The sequence below is a fragment of the Protopterus annectens genome, chromosome 4.part0 (assembly GCF_019279795.1).
Source record: "Protopterus annectens isolate FY-2018-M chromosome 4.part0, PAN1.0, whole genome shotgun sequence".
Lineage (NCBI taxonomy): Eukaryota > Metazoa > Chordata > Ceratodontiformes > Protopteridae > Protopterus > Protopterus annectens.
Window position 1 is genome coordinate 198,679,234 of NC_056733.1, and position 24,294 is coordinate 198,703,527.

General features: G+C 42.7%; 1 protein-coding gene across 2 annotated transcripts in view; it reads left to right on the forward strand.

Moving 5' to 3' along the window:
* Window positions 1-24,294, forward strand: part of MCRIP1 (MAPK regulated corepressor interacting protein 1) — a 502,946-nt gene that overhangs the window by 231,863 nt on the left and 246,789 nt on the right. For both annotated transcript variants that reach the window (XM_044068200.1, XM_044068201.1), the window contains exon 2: window positions 11,100-11,187. In XM_044068200.1, coding sequence (XP_043924135.1) covers window positions 11,177-11,187 — 11 coding nt within the window. In that variant the 5' untranslated portion in view covers window positions 11,100-11,176. The remainder of the gene's footprint in view (window positions 1-11,099; window positions 11,188-24,294) is intronic.

The following is a 24,294-nucleotide window of genomic DNA, read 5'->3' on the forward strand; positions in this document are numbered from 1 at the left end:
ACTAAGTCCAGTTATCCAAAGAAATGCCATCATAATTTGTTTTGTGTGATGGATGCAGCATCCAAGGCTGGCATGTTTAGTGATTTTCCTTGGTTATTTGCAGTGTTGTGTTAAATTGCACATACTTTCTATGCTGTGGTGATGTAGGCTGTACAAGTGTTCTTGCTTCTTAAACAAGAACAAAGAAAAACCTTTCTAAACGTTTGCCATAAGGTGTGCAATTACTGCATATTTTTGAATGGATACAGTAATGTAAACAGTACTTGCAGCTAAATGTTTATTTTATGATGATTTATTATTTATTTTTATTTATTTTACAGTTGTTGACCGGGATAGTCTGTCTGAGTGTGAGCCCATTTTCAGTGGAGGCCCGCGGAGAAAAGCTCCAATAAAACAAGAGCAACATTGACAGGTACAGTGTCACATAGCATTTAATAGAAATATTTAGAGACAACAAAGAAAGTACAATATACAATAAGCACTTTAGTGAAAAAGAGGAAAGTTATTACAGTATATTAGTCATATACATCTATATTTTGTTTTGGAGGGCAGGGGTCCATCTTTAGTTGATCATTTGAGAATACTGTAATTTGTTTGTGTCTTTCGGCTTTTCCCGGTTATGGGTCGCCACAGCAGAACTCCGGTCCTCTAATGATTGGTAGTGGATTTTTACGTACCGGGTTACCAGCCCTGACGTACAACCTTCAACGAAGGCACGCCCCATACACGTATGCCCCCACACAGGAGACGCTCTAGCTGAGAATCGAACGGGGCAACGTCTTGCTACAAGGCGACAATGCTACCGCAGCACCACCTGTAATACGTGTATATATGTATACCCTTACAAAAGAAAAGGAATTATCAAATTATACTCTTATTGTAGGTAGCTGAAAGGGGTTATTAACAAGTGGGAGTGAGGTATACGTGGAGACTATAAAATTTAGGGGATGAAATTTGATGTGGGCTTATGTGGTATTGTGCATTTGAGATTAAGTTCAAGGTCGTTGACTTCCTTGTGTTTTTGTGGCATAACATGCATCGTTTGTGTTTTCCCCAATGGACCCCAAATTAGTGTTACCTTCCTGTGTAACCCAGTTAAATTGGACATATGATCATTTTTATGAGTGACCCCTACTTCTTTAGCTGTAATTGAGAGAAATGTAAGTTAGACAGTAGAATACCATTGCCATTAAAGTTCATAGGTTCATAGGTTCATACTAGGCTATCTGCCCGAGGGCATTTACAAGCCTAGCCCATCGTTTTGTGGCTTACGCCACCCCTTTAGTATGGGGAACTATACCCATTATTTTGCTGTGCCTCTGTAGAGCAGTGACACTGAGGTAATCCCTGGGGTATATCTGTGATCTCCCATCCATTGGTCAAGATTTCTCTTGAACAAGGCCAGCGAGGTGCTCTGCCTCACATGTACCGGGATTTTGTTCCACAGCATAGGGAGTCTTTGGGTGATGAATCTATCCCTCCAGCATGTCCTATTAATAGCCGTGTCAAGGTTTAAGTCTCCCGCCCTTGTGGCTCTGATGGATCTAGATTTTTTGAGGTGAAGCATATTCATCAAATCTGGGTTTGACATGGCCTTGTATGTTAGGCAAAGGTCACCTCTGAAATAAATTCCCACTGTCAGTCTCGAACCCAGGACCTTGGTAACATTAGTCTGTATGACCTACCACTAAGCCATGCTGTGTTTTACATTTTAAATCAATCATGCAGATGAGCTCCAAGTACCCAACATTTGTGTAATATTAACCTTCAGCAAATTTTTCAAAAAAATGCTTGCGCAGCGCGTATGGCTGAAAATCAGATTAGTTAATATGTGCAGGGTTTTAATTTTTGTGCTGCATGAGCTGCTGTTCTTTACTAAACCACTGGTGCTATCAGAATTGTATTGGCTGTATGTAATGTATATAAAGTGGTTAAAAAATCAAACTAATCAAAGTACAAACAGAGTTTAAGTAAAAAAGGACAGTGATTTTGCAGTTTGTTTACTTACTTTTTAATGCAGTAATTTAATGTGCTGGGTACACTCTCCCTACCAAAATGCTGAGTGGATTAATCACATTTGGCAGTGGATCCATGCATTGCAGATGGTCTCATCAGGACAAGCAGTGCTCCAAATGTTCTGTTTGTGTTGAAACATTTGGTGCTGTTCTTCTGTGGATAAAAGTAATTTCCATATTGCATTGAAGTATTATGTTATTTTTGTGAGGTGTGATGAGGTTGGGGAGTAGACAGTGTATTTTATCATAGTTTGTGACTCTTAAGCATGTTGCCCACTGACATTGAAAGGCTGGCCACAGCTGTACATTAAGGGTTTTGTGGCACTGGACTACACGTAAGTAATGCAACAGGGAGAGAAAACTGTGTTATTATTTTGGATAGTGGACTAGTGGTTTAGGGCAGCTAGTATTTACATCATATTTAAGCTGTCTACAAGGCAGTGGGGGTAATTTGCTCTGTCTTTCTCACTGCTTTTACAGGCATTTTAAGAGAACTGCAAAGTACAAACCCAACTCCCTGCTTTGATTAGTGTCGCAACTTCTATTCTGCCCCCCACATCACTTAATTTTCATTTTGACTCCCTCACTCTGCTGGTTTTGTTTACATCATGACTACTTTGTGTTGCTGTCCCACACTATTCACTTAGTTTTTGATTCCACCAGTAGAGTGCTGGTGTCTTTACAGTCTTCACCTCAGTTTTAGCACACTTTTTTTTTTTTTGTCAATGGCAGACAGTACATGAGGATACAGGGTTCCTAGTGGGAGATGATCAGAGAGGCAATACCAAAACATCAGTTGTGCAACAGAATGCACAATTGCTTTTGATGCAGAAGGCTGTGGGTTCTATTCCCACACCAAGTAGATGGATCGCTGACACTGCAGCGCAGCATAAGGGGATTGCTGCACTCCTTAGTGTGCCATCTCATGAAATATAAAACTGAGGCCCCATTTACTTGAATTGGTGGTAGCTCATGTAGATGTAAAAAATCCCATGGCACCTATTGCAAAGAGTATAGGAAGTTCCCCAATGCTCAGGCCAAATTTCCCTTAGTAGTATAAGTACCACTTTGGATTTCCCAAGAACAGAAGATGCTTGTCTAGTGGGACTAACCCGGTCAGGAAAAGATAAATAAAGTTAAACAAAAAAAAGTATTTTAAATAGTGAAGTGTTAGGTAAGTCTTTGACCTTTTGGATTCTTTCATTCTTATTTAAGTCAGGGCTTTGTGGTTTACTTCTTGTCAGATTTTTCATGTTTCCTTTTCTGTAGCTTTTGTTTTCCCCTGTCATATCATTGTTTCTTATTTAACTTCAATATATAAGCCTCCTGTGGAGTGCTTTGTTTCCCATTGTTTTTTTACTTTTCGTATCCAGCAGGCATTGCAGTCAGGTTAGGGCTGTTACATATTTGTTAAACTTCAGTAACGGTGGGAACTTGAGATTTTCAGGGTAAGACTGTACTGTGTTCTTGCAGAACTCTAAAGATGGCACATGTAAGGGTATAGAATACTGTTTAATAATTGTAAAGAAAATTGGTCTTGACTTCTTACCAAATGTGGAAATAAAACTACTAAACCAGACAGCTGACTGATGTTTGGTATTGGAGTCTAAATATATCCATTCTAGAGGTTGAAGGCTTGCACATTGTTCCTAGGACTAGAGTTGTCAGTTCTTTTATCTTACTGATTTCTGTGGGAACTGATTTATTCATTATTTTCATCTGATAGTTTGACTTTTCATTCGTCACGTCTGTCCCAGATATTTACTAGCCTGGTAGATGCTGGTAGGAGTATTCTAACTGTCAAGTTATGAAACTAGGGCATTCTCCAAAACAAGGCTTAAGTGTGTAGAGTATACTGGATAACTTGCAGATAAACCTGTTTGGCAGTTAAGAAACAGATCTTTTTAATTTGAACAGACAAGCTCGCTGAACCTTGTAGCATATGTTTACAGTTAGGATCTGGGCATGAAGTTGAAAGCAGGTCAGTAGCAAATACAGGTGCTTGGTAGATACATCTACAGTAAAGTTCACATTGCTACTACTGAATGCATAATTAAAGCTGTTTTGGATGTAATATAAATTACATAATGACAGGGCAGTGTTCAAAAATGAGCGCACTGATTGGACAGACCAATGTGCCCTTTGTAAATTGAGCATATAACCAATAGAAAAAAGTATGGCCGCTGAAGTACCATTGAGCAGCAAGACTTTCTTCTGTTTATATATGCTACAGAGGCATACTTATCAACTGTACAGATTTTTGCCTCATATTTTTCGTGTGTTCCTCATAAAATTTGTGGTTTTCTGACTAATAACTGAGGAGCAAAGTCATTAAATAATGACATGCTTTTGAGTTTCAGACTTCATATCATTCAGACAGTGCAGGCAAACATCCTGATGTTCATTGTGTTTCACTGTTGCAGCCATTACTCTTGGGTTATCCTGCTGGCAGGCTACCTGCAGTCGGCTAGAATTCCAAAGTCTAGGTCCGGCGTCGGTTGCTGTCGCCTCTTCCCTGACGTCAGTGCGCCAGGGATATAAAAGATGCAGCCAACGCCATTTTCTTCAGTCTTTCTTGCCGTGTGGTGCTCGAAGCAAAAGCAGTTCGTAAGTGCCGGTCAGCTGACTCCTAAGATTTTCAAATCCGAATTTCAGAACCGAAGTCTTTTTTAAAGCTAAGTACCCCGTTGGGGAAACTTTTTTCTTGCTCCAAACCGATGTCAGAAAAAGTTAACAGTTGTATTTCTTGTGGGAAGCAAATACCTCATAAGGATTTTCACTCTTACTGTATTCCTTGCTTAGGCCCTTATCACAACGTTGCTAGCTGTCGGTTTTGTGCTAGATTTAACCAACGCACTATTAAGCGTCGGTTCAATTTTGCATTTCATTACTTTGGCCGAAGATTTAATTATATAATGCTGTCGGACCAGCCGACACCCGGAGTTTACAAAAAATGCAAGGAGAAGAATAGGCATCCGAGGTCCAAAACAGACGACGAGGCCTCTGCTAAACCAGTCGCCGGTTCTCAGTGAGGCGCTTTCACAGCCCCTGGTGCCCGCTACCTCAGAGCCACAGGGCGCTTCTGACTCCCATGTGGAGCCGACTGGGCCTCTGGATACTCAAGGTATTGGACACTCGGAAATCATTCCCTCAGATGGGTCCGGAGCCGCTGAGCAGGCATCGGCTTCTGAGGGTGTCTTCAGACCTACACAACTATATATTAAGCCATCTTCAGCTTCAAAGACAAAGACTAAAGCAGCTCTAAAGACAAAGAAACAAGTACAGCATCTCCTACTCAGACTTCCATGCCTAAAAAACAGAAAATGGCCGAAGATCTAATTACTTTGATCAGGGGCTCCCATCCCCCTCCTGATAAGAGGCCTAGGCAAGAGACAGAGTATGATTCTTCTGATCAGGTTTCTGTTTCCTCTAATTCCTCTTTTGAACAGGATTACTCCATGCTTCCCTATGAGGATTCTGATGCTGAAGAATCCATTCCTTCAGCCTCTCCTCCTGAGGATTATTCTTTTGGGGAAACCCTGCATACCATGAGGGAGCATTTCCACTGGGAGAGCCAAGATTATTCTGAATCTAAGAAAAGGCTCAGAGACTTTCTGCTACTTCCTCAGCACAGACCTCTTTCTATTCCAACTGTTCTAGACATTGTAGATGATGTATTTTCAGAGTCCGGCCTGTCCCCTGACTCTTTACCCCCTGCACCTGCTAAGCCAGACAGATACTACAGGGTCCTGGATTCTCATAAATTCCTATACAAAAACCAAGCTGCTGACCCAGAAACTATATCTCAGGGTCCCAAAGGGGTTAAAGCTTCCACTGCAAAAAACTCTGTCCCCTCTAATAGGGATTGTAGGGCTCTAGACAGATGGGGAGAAAAGTCTACACTTCTGCTACCCTGACTGTAAGGGCTTTAAATTGTCAGTTTCATATGCTTAAATATCAGCAATATTTAATGTCACTGCTGCAACAGAAATTGTTGACAAATACTGAATGTTCGGAGAACAAGGAATTGCAGGATTTATTGCATGCAGCTGAACAAGTGGGAAAGCATACTTTGCAATGTGGTTATGATTCATTGGAGGCCTCTTGCAGGGCCGCAGTTACAGGTTCTGTGATTAAAAGGCATGCTCGGTTAAAGAAACAGAATCTGCCTGATCGTGTTAAAGCAAAATTATTAGATGCACCATTACAGCATGACACTTTGGTACTAAAGCAGAAGAGGTGCTGAAAAAATTGAGGATAAAGCAAAATCCATGCAGACTGTGAAGGATTTCTTCCAGGTACAGCCACCCAGGTTTAGCAGTAACTGGCCTTCTAAAAACTGGTCCTTTCCAGTGTCAGACAGAACACAAAGAAGCAGATACAGGCGTCCAAGAGGCAGATCTCAGCCCCAAGGCTCATATAGGCCTAAACAATAGGGTGCTCTTACCTCCAAAAGCAGAGAAGACAAATCACAACCTTACAGGAAACGGTCCCAATGACTTTCCTCTACCAGATCCAAGCACTTTTCTTTTGGCAGCCCCCTTAGGGGGAAAACTAGCGCTTTTTCATCAAATTGGCAAATGGTTACTCAAGACAAATGGGTCCTGTACATAGTGTACCAAGGCTACAGGTTTCATTTTCACACTCTACCAAGGTCAAAGGGCATGCCAGACCTGCCACACAATCAATGGGCAGAGGCACAAAAACAAATTACCGCCCTCATGGACATGAGGGCCATTCAGCAAGTACCACAACAAGAGCAGGGGCAAGGATTTTACTCCAGACTTTTCCTAGTACCCAGAAAGGGCAAAACCTGGAGACCAATACTGGACCTGTCTATACTAAATACGTTTCTGGAAGTTCCAAAATTCAAGATGTTGACTCTACAGCAGCTACTGCCCATGCTGGGCAAGAAGGCTTGGCCCGTAACTTTGGACCTAAAAGAGACATACCTGCATGTCCCAATAAGACAGTCTTGTAGAAGATACCTCAGATTCATAGCTGGCTCAATGCATTACCAATTCTCTGCACTGCCCTTTGGCTTATCTACTGCGCCCAGGGTCTTTACAAAATGATTGGCACCAGTAATTGCGTTTTGCAGACAAAAAGGAATTCAAATATATCCCTACTTGGACGACTGCCTAATTCAAGCAGAGAACCAAGACATTCTTCTAAAGCATCTGGCGTTTGTAAAAAGATTACTAATTTGCCTAGGTTACACAGTAAACGAAAATAAATCTCAAGAGATAATATTCCTGGGTGCAAGCTTAAATACAACTGCCTAGATGGATTATCTCGCGCCAGACAAACAAAATCAACTGACCACTTACTTCAAGAAATTGGCAACAAAAACCCACTTATCTGCAAGGAAAATCCTGCAGGCCTTGGGTTTCATGGCATCCTACATTGTACTAATTCCATATGCCAGACTGCATATGAGGAAACTACAATGGTATCTAAAAAGTGTTTGGACTCAGCATTGCCACAGCCTGGAGACAGTAATTGCACTCATTCCCTGCCTGCAACAGGAGTTTCGATGGTGGGCAGAAGCCTGTCACCACAACAAGGATCTGCCATTCAGTTTACTCACAGCCAGACAGACACTGATAATGGATACATCAGATTATGCCTGGGGGGGGCCCATATGGCAGGAAAATGTATTCAGGGCACATGGCCTGCAAACCAGATGCATCTTTACATTAATCAAAAAGAGATGCTAGCTGTTCAAAATGCCCTGACAGCTTTCAAGGACCTGCTTCATCCAGGACAGTTACTGATAAAGACAGACAACACTACGGTCATGTGGTACATAAACAAACAGGAAGGTACACATTCCTACCCCCTCTGCAGGCAAGCAATGACCTTATGGGACACAGCATTGGCTTTTCAAGTTCACCTGCAAGCACAATTCCTGCCAAGGAAAACAAATACTCTGGCAGACGAACTAAGCAGAAACCTCATGGATCCCCATGAATGGAAACTGGATCCACAAATCTTCAGCATGATAATAAGGAAATGGGGATGCCCAGACATAGATCTATTTGCCTCCCTTCACAACTGCCAATTGCAGAGATTTTGCACAAGGATTTATCACAAGCAAGTATGGAAAGTGGATGCCCTGTCCTTCAGCTGGAAAAATCTGACAGTTTATGCTTTTCCCCCACTGCCTCTCCTTCCCAGGGTACTCCTAAAGGTCAGACAAGAGAAGCCAAAAATGATACTGATTGCACCAGACTGGCCACGCCAGAACTGGTACCCATAATCCTAAAGAGCTTGTCTCAAGGTCCAGCATGGATATTGCCTCAGACGTCTCACTTGCTGACCCAACAAAACAATCAGATCCTGCACAGCCAACTCAGGACCTTAAATCTGGCAGCATGGTGGATAATGTAGCCATTCAGAACACTCCTCTTTCAAAAGCTGTTATGAATGTTATCTTGGAGGCCAGGAGGCCCAGTACAAGAAAATCTTATGCAGAAAAATGGAAGAGATTCTGTGCTTGGAACCAGGAACAAGGCATTGACACGGGTGTACCAAATATCCCTCAGATTTTACAATACCTAACTTAGAATGCTGAACAATGGCCTTTCTTTCTCATCAATTAAGATTCATGCCTCTGCCATTTCAGCCCATTACAATACGGAACCACCTATCTTTTCTCATCCTTTAATAAGGCAGTACCTCAGAGAGGCCAAAAACATTAGGCCTCCAAGGAGAGCATCAATCCCGGCCTGGGACCTCAATTATGTTTTGGAAAAACTCGCACTGCCTCCTTTCGAGCCAGCATCAACAGCAGATATAAAATTCTTATCCTGGAAAACAGCTCTGCTCCTAGCAATAACCTCTGCAAGGCGAGTCTCGGAGTTACAAGCACTCATGGCTGTGGAACCTTTCATCATTTTTCATCCAGACAGGGTTTCTCTGAGGACAAACCGTACATTTATGCCTAAGGTCGTGTCCAGTGTGGCCCTCAACCAAACCATTCAGTTGCCTACCTTTTATTCAGATCCACAGAACAAGGTTGAGAAAACTCTGCATTCTTTGGACATACACAGGCAGTTACGCTTCTACTTGGACAGAACTAAAGCTTTCAGAAAGGCTGAGCAACTTTTAGTGTCGTATGCTGCAGGATCACAAGGAAAGGCTATCTCAAAACAGACTATTTCTAAATGGATAGGCCATTGCATCCGTTTCTGCTATTTTCAACATGGCAAATCAGTGCCTAAGGGCATTAGGCCTCATTCCACCAGAGCAGCAGCCACTTCAGCAGCCTTCCTCAGAGGAGTACCAACCAAAGATATCTTAGAGGCTGCAACTTGGAGTTCAGTGCACACCTTCACAAAGCACTACCACTTACCTCTTTACTCTAAATCCAGAGCAGGTTTTGCCACTGCAGTTCTGCAGGGCCTCATAGCCTCTCCTAATCCTATTTAGCCCAGCCACCCATCCACAGCTTTGGGATTCAACCCGAGTAATGACTGCAACAGTGAAACACGATGAACATAGTACAGTTGTGTACCTACCATAAATGTAGATGTTCGAGTGTATTCACTGTTGCAGTCCAGGTTACCCACCCACCATCCCCCTTTTTCTTTGCTGGGATTTATCTGCACTTCTCTATCCTATACAACCTGTTTGGTGTATTTGCTTGTAGATGAAGGAAATGTTATTTTTGTGCATGCATTTTTATTGGCATATTTTTTCAGCCTACCATTTGGGGGCACCTAACATCTGGGGCAAGAAAAACTGAAGAAAATGGCGTCGGCTGCATCTTTTATACCCCTGACACACTGATGTCAGGGAAGAGGCGACAGCAACCGATGGCGGACCTAGACTTTGGAATTCTGGCCGACTGCGGGTAGCCTGTCAGTAGGATAACCCAAGAGTAATGACTGCAACAGTGAATACACTCAAACATCTACATTTATGGTAGGTACACAACTGTACTTTATTCTAGCAGCTTTCTAAGTTTATAAGAGCCACATTTACAAACTGTCCCTATTCTTGAACTAAGAGGTTGAGTGGTATTTTAACGCAGGGCAGGCCAAATGCAAGAAATTCAGGAATATTCTCTAAAACTAAGGAAACGCACCTGATTTTCCTTGTATTTCTGCTCTGATTTGGCAAACTCGTACCTCTGATCTGACCAAATTTTCTAGTAAAAAAAAAAAGACAATGGAGATTCTTTTTTCCTCCACTGATTTTATTAAATAGCAATGATGTACTCTGCAAGCATGGGAGTGTAAGTAACTCGGAAGAATAGAAAATAGCACGGAGGCACCATTACTGCATAGCAATTTAAGAACAGTAAGAAACTTCTTTCTTAATGTTGTATAATCACAATAACAAGCCTATGGGTGTGAGTATAAAAGGATTTACTCCATGGTCGGCTTTGTTGAATCACACAGGGTTTGCCTTTCTGATCAAAACACACCAGCCATGGGTAAATCCTCGCAACCCACATCCAGTCATTGGTTATTGCTTAAATAATTGACTCTGTGGTAACCTGTTCTTGGTGTGTAACATGAACATTTGAATATTCATGCTAGTTGTTACTGTGTACATTTAACCCAATTTGTTTAGGGTGGTGCAGTTTACTGTTGATGTCTGGTCTTGTAGAACACTCTCAAGTCACTGTATGGATTTAATTGATTAATTTAGCAGTTAAAGGTAAGAATTCAAGTGAACTTCAGTTTGCAATACTCTGATTCCAAGAGTATGTACTGAGTTCTGTTATTATGTCACTTAATGAGGTTATATTTCTTGGGTTATTCTTGTAAACAAGGATTTTGGATAATTATTTATTAGTAGGTCCTTAGTAAAATTATAAAAATTTGAAAAGGCAGGTTAAGGATGCTGAGGAGAAGCTGGAAGCAGATTTGTTTGCCAGAAGCAAGACATCTCAGGTGACATTATTTCATGTTTACCACGACTAAGTGGAAAGAAAATATATATTTCATAAGAGGCCAGAGTGAATTGTGGGGTGCTGTGGAAGATACTCTGCTGAAAGTTTTTATTATTGTTACATTGGTATGAATGTACAAAAGTTTTTTAATGCAAATTTTTGTTTGTCTGTTCTTGAAGAAGTTAAAAGCTACTACCAGGTGACCTTGATAATTCAGCAATTGAAGGTGGCGTGCATATCTACAAGGAACTGAGTGATGATGACCAGGTAAGTTAAAGAAGATGTGCTCGAGCAGCAGTAGAACGAGATTTTGATGCATCTCATTGTAGACCCCTAAATGTATTGTTGACTTTCATAGCTTCCCTTTTGTTTCCTTTTCTGTTCATCCTGAATACTTTGAAAGTGCATCTCATGCTACTGTTAGCTAGCAGGGAAGGGTAATGTAACTTTATCCATTTAATATTTAAAAAGGGGGCAAATTGGTTGGGAATAATGCTCTTTCCTGCCCCACTATGTTCTTAGTGGTTGAACTTTGCTTTTGCTCCTGAGTAAGGTGGCTGAATTGCCTGTCTCACAGCCTTTGATGTTGATTGTTTTTATGACTTTACACATACCAAAGATTTATTTAAAGGATTCTTTGGTAACCTCTGTTTTGGAGTTTAGAATTGTGGTGATTCACTGATGTCGATTCTCCCTGATGCTTTCAGCTGTTGGAATGTGAGTGGATATAGAGAAATTACAGAATACTTTTGGCTCTTTTGAGAAGATGTGCTTTTGCCCCTAGGCAGTGATGCTGACAATTCACTGAAGTTGATACAGGGATGTGTAGCAGTGCAGTGAGAAAACTGCTATGAGTCAAGGTGGCTGGTAGTGGATTAATGTTGCTTGGGAGTGAGGCAGAGTAGTGCTGCATGATGGGAGAGAGGTGGATGGTGGTGTGGAATAGTACTACACGAGAAGAGAGAGGTGAATGATGGTACAGAGCAGTACTGCACAAAAATTGAGAGGTGGTGCTGAAGTGTACTGCTGTATGAGAGGAGAGAGATGGCTGGTGATGCAGAGTGCTGCACAAGAGAGAGACAGTGGGTGGTGCAAAGTACTACTGCACAAGATAAAAGAGGTGGGTGATAGTGCAGAGTAGTACTGCAAAAAAAACCTGAGCGGTGGAAAGTGCTACAGAATAGTGTTGAGCAAAAGGAAAGAGATGACTGGTGGTGCAGAGTACTGCTGTGCAAGAGGAGAGAGATGGGTAGTGGTGCAGAGTGCAGTACACAAAGGGGGAAGTGGATGATGATGCAGAGTGGTGCTGTACATGAAGGGAAAAGTGGATGATGCTTCAGAGTGGTACTGCTCAAGAGAAGATATGGCTGGTGGTGCAGAGTAGTGCTGCACAAGAATGAGAGGTGGATGGTTTAAGTGGAGTGAAGTGGACTGTGGTTCAGAGTACTGCTGCATGAGAGGAGAGGCATGGCTGGAGATGTGGAATAGTGCTGCAATGAGAGGAGAGGAATGGCTGGTGGTGAAGAATAGTACTGCATGGAAGGATAGGAGAGGAATTGGTGGTGGTGAAGAACAGTGCTGTATGAGAGGAAAGAAAAGGAATGGCTGGTGGTGCGGAATAGTGCTACATGAGAGAAGAGGAGAGATGTGGATGGTAGTGTAGAGTACTGTTGCATGAGAGGAGAGAGAGATAGTGATACTGAGGGTATTGCTGCTGAAGAGGACAGGAGTGGCTGTTTTTGTAGAGTAGTGCTGCTCAAGAGGATGGGGATGGATGGTGGTGGGTGTAGTTTTACAAATGACACTTGGATCAGAGGAATTTTTTTACCCTTTCCCTGGAAAGACCTATAATAATATTTGTACTGGGAAGTTTTGGCTAATATCCCCTTGATTAGCTGTTTGTTTTTCCATCAAGAAGTAATTCGGGGTCCTTAATGTCTGCCTGGACTAAAAAGCATAACAGATACCTGTTTAATATAGACAGTCTGGCAGATTAAGTTCCAACAAACACAAAATCCAAAACACGGTAGTATAAAACGGAAGCTTTTAATATAGAAAAAGGTGTAAAATACGTAAGAGCTTTCGTTTAAAACGGTGTAAACTTCATCAGACAAAGGTGTAGGTCAAAGCAAACATTTAAATAATACACAAATGCTCTGACTGGGCACAGGAAAACAACTAGCTAATAATAACCTAACATGGAAAATTAACTCTTTAATCTTAAAATTCATGCTCTTACATGTATATTAAAAGCACAGTGTTTTTGAAAAAAAAAAACATTATATTTAAATCAGAAAACCTAATCAAATAAAATATTGTTCTAACACATTGATCAAATTGATCAAGAAACAAACAACAAAAATCTTCCCTTGCTTCATGCAATTTTCTTTCTTTCTAGTGCCTTAAGCTTTAAGACAGGAATGATTGAAGTCTGCATGTAGCAAAATCTGCCACCCAAGTTCCTTTAATTCCAACTGTACCCCCAAGGTTTTTTATCACTGATGTCAACATGATCTGTGGCCATGAACTTGAAATTGTGGTCTAGATTCTCATGAATATGCCTAGCTAGAGCAGTATTTAAGTTGTTTTTTCTAATGGCATAGTCATGCTCATAAATTCTGCTGGCAAACTTTCTCTCCATTTTGCCTATATAGAATACAGGACAATGGTCACATGTAGCCATATAGACCACTGCCTTCGAAGAACAATTATATCTTCCATTAATGTTACATTCAGTGTTGTTTATAGTGAACGTAACTCAAGGTTTAAGCTTGTGACACCAATTACATGAACCACACTTGTAGGTACCTGGGCGGCCTGTCATGTTCTGAGCTTGTCTGTTCTTAAGAAGGTCTTTTAAGTTCTTCCCTTTCCTATAAGTAATTATAGGTTTGACACCTAAATGAGATCTAATACCTGTGTCTTCCATTAAGATGTCCCAATTCTTATTGAAAATCCATCTTAAACCGGGAGAATCAGAACTATATGTAATGATCAGGGATTTAAGGAAAGCCATCTCTCTTGCTCAACTGATGTTCTAATGTCTCTACCTACCAGATTACTATCTGGAATATAAAACACCAGCAATGGTTTTAAAATGGCCTGTTCTTCTTTTTTCGGTGACTTCATTTATACATTCATTAAGTAAATCTACTTAACTTATACCAGCATGTTGGTCTTGCCAACAAAACTACTACAAATGGAACTTTAAATCAGCACAGGGAAGCTAGTGAGCAGTCCGTTAACTTTAACTTGAATTCCCAGTGTCTCGCTTTTGGTTCTGTTTTAGAACTCAGTCAGACGAACGACACGCATAGTTTACATCCGGAAGTAGGGGAGACTGAAAGCAGGAGCTTTCAGAACGGAGCTTCACCCAACGGACGTTTACAGAGTTCTAGAAATGAAATACCACATCTAAATGAGTGGCTGCAAGCAGGATTATCGTTTAGCAAGGATTCTGGACATGCCGCTCATCACATAGAATGTAAGCTGAATGAGTTTGATTTGAAACTTTTACTCTGTAAAAAATTACAGCTAGAAAACGCGTTAAAAGAATTCATTAGGCTCAAGATTATCCCAAAACGTCTTGGGGTTTGGAGTTTCCCCACAGGATTTGAGCATAATTCAGCTCTTCACTTAGACCTTTTAAAATTGTTTGATAAATGTGGGCTCGAGTTGCTTGAATTGCTAGTTAAGTACAACACAATGGACATTGAAAGATTATTTAAGGAACTTGCTACACTGGATAAATCTATTGGGGGGGATACAGAGTATGATTCTATTAGATACGAACACCATAGAATGTACACTAGTATAGACCAGCAAATAAGTAAACTAAAGAGTGGCAAACTAAACAAAATTGACAGAGATGTACATGATTATGCCAATGGTGTGGCCTATCCTAAACCCCCTGGCACCTACAAAAACTTTAAAGGTGCTTTTGGGGAAATAAGAAATGTTCCTCACATTCCTCCTAGTTCTTCGGGAAACAATGAAGCCCTGCCTGAAAGAACAGATGATATGGTTCTGAACTATGAGAAAGAGTACCATGAGCCCAGGAGGAGTGAAAGGATCAAAAATAAGGCATGTTACAACAACAGACAACAACCCCAGATAGGGTTTCATGCCTTGGGGTTTCAAGGGGCTCGGTCGAAGAACAAGAACTGGAGAACATGAGTACCTTTACAGACTGCTCTGGTGATAATGAAAATATTGAATTATCTGCTTTTGATTTTTTAAAAACAAGTAATGATGTTGAACAAAATAGAAACACGTGCACTGTGGTTTTAAATTAACAAAAAGATTTTGCTGTCTGCAATTATTTTAAACTGGATATAGATGAGACTATAGCTGACTTGCTTTCTAAGGGTATGACCTTTGGGCCAGCTAAGAAATTCAGTTTTATTGGCACAATAATCGACTTTAAAATGTATTTAAGAAAACTGAATCTGAGTTTATTGTATAAGACTGAATCACACACAGACACACGTAGTACTAACATCTTTAGAATCCGTTCCACATACAACCCTCCCTTTGTATCCTAAACTAGCTGTATATGAAAAATTTTGTGAGTTAGATCTTTACAGCTTAAACAAGAGGTATTACAAGGGAGCCCACAATCTGGTAAATATCAACCAGAATGAACGTTGCAGTTTGTTGTTCCTGCAAAAACAGGATGGTGAGGGTTATGAAGCCAGATAAGGGGGGTGGTTTGGTATTGATGGATGTCTACATATTCAAACAAGATGTTAAACATTTTAGATGCAGAGAATTACAGAGAGGTCTCCCTTAATGAATTAAATAAGGCATACAAGAATATCCATGAGCAATTGACGGGCATCTTTTTGGAGAGAAGAATAGATATTTCTCTGTATAATTATTTAAACATTACCACTCAAGATTTCCAGTGTTTTTTGGCATCCCTAAAATCCACAAAAGCCTTGTGGATCCCCCCATGAGACCCTTGGTGGATGGAAGGGACTCAATTACTATGGCTTGTGCTCAATATTTGGACCATGAATTAAAAATAATTTTACAAAAGAAATCCCAAATATGCAAGGAATCCTGGACCTTCTTGGAACATGTTAATAGAATTGAGTACAATGCGAATGACATATTGACAACCATTGATGTAAGGGATTTGTACACCATCATCCCACAGTCTATTGGCCTAGAATGGGTTAGTGACTTGCTATTGGAACAGAATGTCAATCAGGAGAAAATTAATTTAATTTCAGAATTGTTAGAGATAATCCTAACCAATAACTATTTTTCTTTCAATAAATATTTTTTACAAACAACTAGAGTGGCCATGGGGTCAGCTTGTGGGGGTGGGGGCATTTGCAAACATGGTTATGGCTTACTGGGAAAGAGTTTTCGTATTCCAGTTCCACTACTACCCTCGCATCAAAATGTATTACAGGTACCAGGGCAACATTAGCCTCATTTGGAAGGGTTCTTAGGATATGTTAGATGAATTTCTACAATATCTTAATACTACAACCTCTTTTCTACAATTCACTTTGGTCATCAATTTAGATCTTATGGATTACATGGACGTCCACTTATTCAAAGACAAGCCCAATGGAAGGTATGCTGCCAGAATATATAGAAAAGAAACATACTCAAATTCTTTTCTGCACTATAGTAGTTCCCATCTGAAACATCAGAAGAGGTCGGTGGTCAAAGGGCAGCTTGTTCGAGATGTCAGCATGATCTTGAGGGATGAAGACTTTATATTAGAGTGCGCAAATTGGAAATCCATGTTTCTAATGACAGCATACCCAGTAGATTTACTTAATGAACTTATAAATGAGGTCACAGAAAAAAAGAAAAAAAAAAAAGAACAGGCCATTTTAAACCCATTGTTGGTGGTCATATTCCAGATAGTAATCTGGTAGGTAGAGACATTAGAACATTAGTCGAGCAAGAGATTCCTTTCCTTAAATCCTTGATCATTACATATAGTTCCGATTCTCCCAGTTTAAGATGGATTTTCATTAAGAATTGGGACATCTTAATGGAAGACACAGGTATTAGATCTCATTTAGGTGTCAAACCTATAATTACTTATAGGAAAGGGAAGAGCTTAAAAGACCTTCTTAAGAACAGACAAGCTCAGAACATGACAGACCGCCCAGGTACCTACAAGTGTGGTTCATGTAATTGGTGCCACAAGCTTAAACCTGGAACTACGTTCACTATAAACATTGAATGTAATATTAAGGGGCAATATAATTGTTCTTCGAAGGCAGTGGTCTGTATGGCTACATGTGACCATTGTCCTGTGTATAGGCAAAACTGAGAGAAGGTTTGCCAGTAGAATTTATGAGTATGACTATGCCATTAGAAAAAAAAAAACAACTTAAATAATGCTCTGGCTAGGCATATTCATGAGAATATAGACCACAATTTCAAGTTCATGGCAATAGACCATGTTGACATCAGTGATAAAAAACCTTGGGGGGTACATTTGGAATTAAAGGAACTTAGGTGGCAGATTTTGGTACATGCAGATAAATGACATGGCATTAATGACAGGACTTCGATCATTCCTGTCTTAAAGCTTAAGGCCCTAGAAAGAAAGAAAATTCCATTAAGCAAAGGAAGATTTTTGTTTGTTTCTTGATGAATTTGTTGACAATAACTTCATAAACATCAACACTCAAAGTGGAAACACTAGACTTTTAGTGTGTTAGAACAATATTTTATTTGATTAGGTTTTCTGATTTAAATATGTTTTTTCAAAAACACTGTACGTTTAGTATACATGTAAGAGCATGAATTTTAACAGTAAAGGGTTAATTTTCCATGTTAGGTTATTATTAGCTAGGTGTTTTCCTGTGCCCAATCAGATCATTTTTTATTTAAATGTTTGCTTTGCCCTACACCTTTGTCTGATGAAGTTTACACTGATGTTATGTAGTCCTATCTTGCCTACATTCTTACCCATGGGTTCGGAGCCGAATATCGCCTCCAACTCGGCCAATGTTACTAGCTCAAAGTCTCTCATTGGCTGGGCTAAGTGGGTATCCCATGGAGCACTGCTCCATATCCCCAGATCTCGTTAGCCGCTCGTGTAGCTAGGACGTGGTCTTGCTTGGCTGTGGCTAAGTACCTTCTTTTCTTGATGTAAGAAAATTTGGATTCAATCAAAAGCTATTTTCATAGCTATTGTTTAAAACTCTAATTTTGTCTGGTGTGTTAGGATTGGTTATTGTGAGTTTTTGTGTGGTATCCCTCTTACTGTACCCCGGGCTAGGCCCGTTTCAGTTAGAGGGCCTAGTTCTCCTCTGTTTCCTTCTGTGTTTACCAAACCATTTAAATTAGAAGTTTTGGCTACCCTCTCCTTCTGTGCCCTTGTTGAAATTGTGCTAGAGTTGTGTGCAGTTTGATCGCAGCTTTGGTGTTGATTACCTCAGTGTTGTTCCCGCCTTTATAGAGTGAAAAGGCTATGGATTTGGCTTCCAGTGGCAAGTCTAAATCTGGCAAGTTGAAAAAGAGATCTCCGGCTCCGTCAGCTTCATCGGAGCCTCCGGAGAAAATGCCTAAAACTGCATCGACCTCCTCAGCTCCACTGTCCTCAGGGCTGCAGGAAGGATCGATATCTATGGAATTGGCGTCGGCTCCAATTGTATTGGAACCTCCTAGGAGCTGATCGCCTAGTATCAAACCTACTTCTCCTGAGAGGAGATCGCATTCTCCATCCCTGTCCTCCAAATCCTCCAGGACCCTTTCGGATGTGGGTGTGGATAGGGTGGTTCAGAAGCTCCTCCAGTCGCTGCTTTTGGCGAAATTGTTTTCAGCTCCAACCCAGTCGGCTCCGGAGCCCATCCCGACACCTTCTTTGATCCGTTCCTCCTCCGAGCACATCTCTGTCTTCAGAGCCGGAGTGTTCTGTGCCGCGTGATGTTTCTAGGCAAGTTCTGATGCTCCATTCGGCTCCATCGGTACTGACATCGGCTCCGACCACGTTGGCTCCGTCATCGGGGTTTGGGACTCGGGACACTTCGGTCGGGCCCGAGGGTGACATCTCTGCACTTATTTCGGTTCTGAGTCTCCCTCTCGGTGCTTCGGCTCGGGGAACTCCGATTCCTGTCATGGCCTCGGAGACTGATCACTCCTCAGACTCGGGGGGGGGGGGGCCTTCGAGGCTATGCGGACCGCGCTGGCCAGGTTGTCTGCTACATCAGGCGGGTCCGTCACTCTGTCCCCCACCACTCCAGTGAGAGCTTCTTTTCACCACCCTTCCATGGGCAGCAGAGCACCAGAGCCTAGGGATACCCCCACGAGTGGTCCCCAAATTTCTGAGGGTCCCTTGGAGTTGGTGCCTGAGGAGCCCCCCAGAAAGAAAACGTGCAAGAGGAAGCACATAGACTCCCAAGACGAGTCCCTCACCTCTGATACTGACCTCGAGGAATCGGAGGGGTCCCCCAAGTTATCCTCAGATGATGTTTCCTTCTTCGAAATCCTGGAGATACTGAAACAAAGAGGTGACTGACTGGCCTTCCAAAGCCGAGTCAGTATTCCTTAAGGCTTTTGGTGCTCAACCCTCCGCCTCCTGGGTGTCTCCACCCTTCGACGAACTCCTTGACCTGATTTGTCAAAGAGTGTGGGAGAATCCTGATTCTGTGGAGCCCATGCCCAGGCGTCCCAACAAATTTCTTTCCACTCCCCCCCCCCCCCCCCCCAGGGCAAAGAGTTTTTGTCTAAAGGTGTCCCTGTAGATGCCATGGTGGTGGCGGCAGCCACCCAGAAGGAATTAGCAGAGTCTTCTTCATCCGTCCATCCTCCTAACAAGGAGTCTAGGACCATGGACCGGTACGGGAAGCATACCCTCTCGTCAGCGACCTTTACATTGCGGTCGCTGAATTACTTGTTTCAGTTCACTCTGCTCCAGAGAGATCTCCTCAAAGAGTTAGGAGATACTCTTGCGTGTAACGTTCCTGAGGCGGTGTCTCAGTCGGTTAACACCCAGGTTCCTACCCTCAACTCCATTGTCAACTCATCCATGCGGCTCATTTCGTATGCAGCCGTGGGAGCGAGTAGGGCAGCAAGCTCAGGGGTCGCCCTTAGGAGGCAAGCCTGGCTGCGCCTGTGTCACTTTGCGGAGGCCTTCAAGTCTTCCTTCACTGACACCCCTTTTGATGGTTCCTCCTTGTTTGGGACCAAAGTGAAAGACACCCTCACCAGGTGTGAGCAAGAGGGAAAGATCCTGTCTGCCGTAGGGGTCCGTTTTTCCCTTCCTTCTAGGCCTTATCCCAAGGCCCAGCGGGGGAGGGGGAGTTGTGGTTCAAGAAATCACAGAGGTTTTTTCCTGCCGCACAAGTTGAACCCCCCTCTAGAGGCAGGGGGGGGGTTATTCAGGGAGACGTTGCCCCAGAGGCAGAGGGGGGCCCCCACAATTCGGGAGACCGCGACTCCTTCCATGGTTCTCCATACTCTCATTCCTGAAGGTATGCCCGACTGCGCTTATCCGGAGCCAGTCGGGAGTCGAATTTCCTCATATCCGGAAGCCTGGGAAAGAATTACCCAGGACCGATGGGTATTACGGATAATTTCCGGAGGTTACCTCATTCCATTCTCTTCAGTACCCCCGCCAATCAGAAAAATCCTGGATGTACCACCCAGTCAAAGGGATCAAGCAGCCTCAGAGGTTTCGCAGCTGTTAGAAAAAGGAGCTATCCAGCGTGTCCCCTCAGACCAAATCAGATTAGGGACTTACTTAAGATTCTTTTTGGTGCCGAAAAGAACAGGGGACCTGAGACCTATACTAGATCTCAGCCAACTCAGCAATCACGTACACAAGTCCAAGTTCCGTATGGTCACACTACAGCCGATTCTCCCATTGTTGGGAGAGGAGGTATGGATGTGCTCCAACGACCTCAAGGATGCTTACTACCATGTCAAAATGGACAGAGCATCCAGGAGTCACCTACACTTCCGGCTGGGAGCCATTCACTTCCAGTTTCGAGCCTTGCCCTTTGGTCTCACCACAACCCCCAGGGTGTTCACCAAATGTATGGCGGTGGTGACGGCTCACTTGAGACATCAGGGATTCCAGGTGTTTCTGTACCTGGACGACTGGCTCCTTACCGCCCCCACCAGGCATCAACTAGTTCAAACTAGGGACGCTACCATCAATCTGTGTCACCAGTTGGGCATAACAATAAATTGGGAAAAATCTGCCTTATTGCTCTCACAGCGTGTCACCTTTATAGGAGCAGATTTAGACACCATTCGAATGCGAGCATTTTTACCACAAGAAAGGATCACGGTATTACAACAACAGATACACATGCTGATGCCCCTGAGACAAGTGAAGGCAAGACTGGTTCTCCAACTCCTAGGGACCTTGGCAGCAACTATCATGTTGGTCCCTCTAGCGAGATTACACATGAGACTTCTTGAATGGCTCCTCTTTGTTCAGTGGCCTCTCCAAAGACTCCCACTATCTCATTCCATTTTACTCACGGACAAGTGCAAGCAGGACCTCCGTTGGTGGCTGTGCACCAACAATTTGAATGGGGGAAAGCCCTTTGTTCCACCCGTCCCTATTGCCACAGTGAGCACGGATGCTTCCCAGATGGGGTGGGGGGGGGGCATTATCTTGGCAGGACAGTCTAAGGCACGTGGCAAGAGCACGAGATACATTTGCATATAAACATCCTGGAGATGAGAGCAGTACTTCTTGTGTTGCATTCACTTCAGAAGGTTCTCCCTCTAGGGACAATTGCGATACCACACTACTGACATGTTGTCTGAGTGTATCTCAACAAGCAGAGAGGCTATGTGAGTGTGGCATTGGGCAATAGCTTCCCAACGGTTTCTGGTAGCAACACACATTCCGGGGAAGTCCAACGTAATAGCAGACAGGCTAAGCAGCTATCCTGATGCCTTACGAGTGGTCCCTGGGTTGCAGAGCGAATCTTCAGCAGATGGTGTCAGCCTTGCTGCGACCTTTTTGCCAGCCCTCTCAATGCGAATTGCAGCAACTACTTCACGCTGACCCCCCCCCCCCACAGGGGGAATCACCCAGGGGCACTCTGGTTCACGATTGGCCCTCCGGTCTGCTTTATGCTTTCCCTCCATTCCCCTGCTGTCAAGGGTCATTCAGAAAGCGCAATCCTTGGGAAGCAGAATGATTCTGATTGCTCCACACTGGCCTCGTCAAGTCTGGTTCCCCTTTCTTCAACCATACATTGTGGATACTCCTTGGATTCTGGACTCTCAACCAGATTTACTGACACACATGTCGGGACAGTTCCACCCCTCTCTGGTGACCTTCCAGTTGACAGCCTGGCTACTCCACTTCCATCGTTAGTCAGACATCATAATTTTTCACTGGAAGTGGTCCATATATTATCGTCCTCTCATAAACCATCCACTAAAAAGATTTATTCTAGTAAATGGAAAAGGTTCTCTAACTGGGCACATACTAGAGGCATTGATCCTTACACAGCTGCAATAGATTCAGTTCTGGAGTTCTTGTCTATGCTTTTCCATCAGGGGTCTGCATCAGCCACCATCAAAGTTCAACTGGCGGCGATATCTAACTTCCACGTAGCGAATGAACCTAGTCTCATGGCACACAGACTATGGAAAGCATTCCTCAAAGGTACTCTGTTGCTTCATCCCCCAGTGTCTGAACCTGTCATGCCCTGGGATCTCAATTTTGTTCTACAAGCCCTTACTTTACCGCCATTTAAGCCTGCAGCTACCTGTGAATTGAAATTCTTGACATGGAAAACAACATTCTTAACAGCAGTCACTTCAGCGAGGCGGGTTTCGGAAATTCAAGCCCTCTCCATCAAACCCCCATATTTAATCTTTCATAAAGATAGGGTCTCTCTTAGACCAAACTCCTCATGCCTTCCTAAAGTGGCTTCCGTGTCTAACATGAATCAGTCCATTGAGTTGCCTGTTTTCTTCCCCCACTTTTCCAACAAGGCAGAATTTAGATTTCACCAGTTGGATGTACATAGACAGTTACGCTTCTGTCTACACCAGACAAAAGATATCCGGAAATCTGACCAACTCTTTGTCTCCTTTTCGGAAAACCGAATGGGTTCTCCGGTAGCTAAGGTCACACTGTCTAGATGGATATCCAGTTGTATCTCTTTCATCTATCAAGCAGGAGGTAAGAATCTGCCATTTCCAGTCAAGGCACATTCTACTCAGACTGTTTCTACATCCACAGCCTATCAAGCTAGATTGTCAATGGATGATGTATATGCTGCAGCTACTTGGGCTTCTCCTCACACTTTTGTTTCTCATTACAAATTGGACGTGGTATCCAGGGGCAGGTCTTCCTTTGGCTCCACAGTTCTCAGGAGTATTTTCCTATGAGCCACCCAGGATGTAGGTGCTAGAGACGCTGTCCCACGGGTAAGAATGTAGGCGAGATAGGACTGCATAACATCAAGAAGTTATGTACTCACCATAACGTTCGATGTATGTAGTCCATCTCGCCTCACATTCTTACTTACCCTCCCACCTCCCCCCTTCCTGGAGGATTTGGAGGTTAGGTTGTCATCTGCAGAGTTCCCTTGATTAGCTTATTCTTTATATGGGTGTGATGTGTGTATGGAGTACAAATGATTTTCACAGCAAACTAGATCTGGGGATATGGAACAGTGCACCATGGGATACCCACTTAGCTCAGCCAATGATAGACTTCGTGCTAGTAAAATCGACCGAGTCAGAGCTGATATTCAGGTCCGAACCCACGGGTAAGAATGTGAGGCGAGATGGACTACATACATCGAACATTATGGTGAGTACATAACTTCTTGTTTTAAACAAAAGCTCTTATGTATTTTACACCTTTTTCTATATTAAAAGCTTCTGATCTGATATTGTTAATCCTCGTTCATTCCTTACGTATGGGTAACGGTTCCGACCTCGGAACCGCGCCGGCCATCTTCCAAGCTCGCGTCAGCTACAAACTCTCGAGCTAAACTCTTACCCATAATTCCCCTCTTCCTTTTACCTCAGATTTCATTTGCCACATTGCCATTCTGTCATGTCAAGCTGCTTCTCTTGAGCTAAGTATAGATATTTGTTGTCAGACTAGTCTGTTATATAACCTTTCTGTCAGAAAAGTTTCAAATTTGTTGTCACTTACCCTATCGCATTTAGCTACCATATTTTCTTGAGTTTTCTTCTTTTTATTCTACACTTTATATGTGAGGTATATTTTCCCTTACCATCGTTGGTAATCCCTTCATTACCTTCGGGTATTCTTTCATACCATTGCTGGTACCTGTTCTTCTGTCTCCTTTTCTATCATGGCAGATAAAAAAGGTAGTCCAGGATTTAAAAGGTGTTCTGATTGTGGACACAAATTACCTACATCAGATGCACACTCTTTGT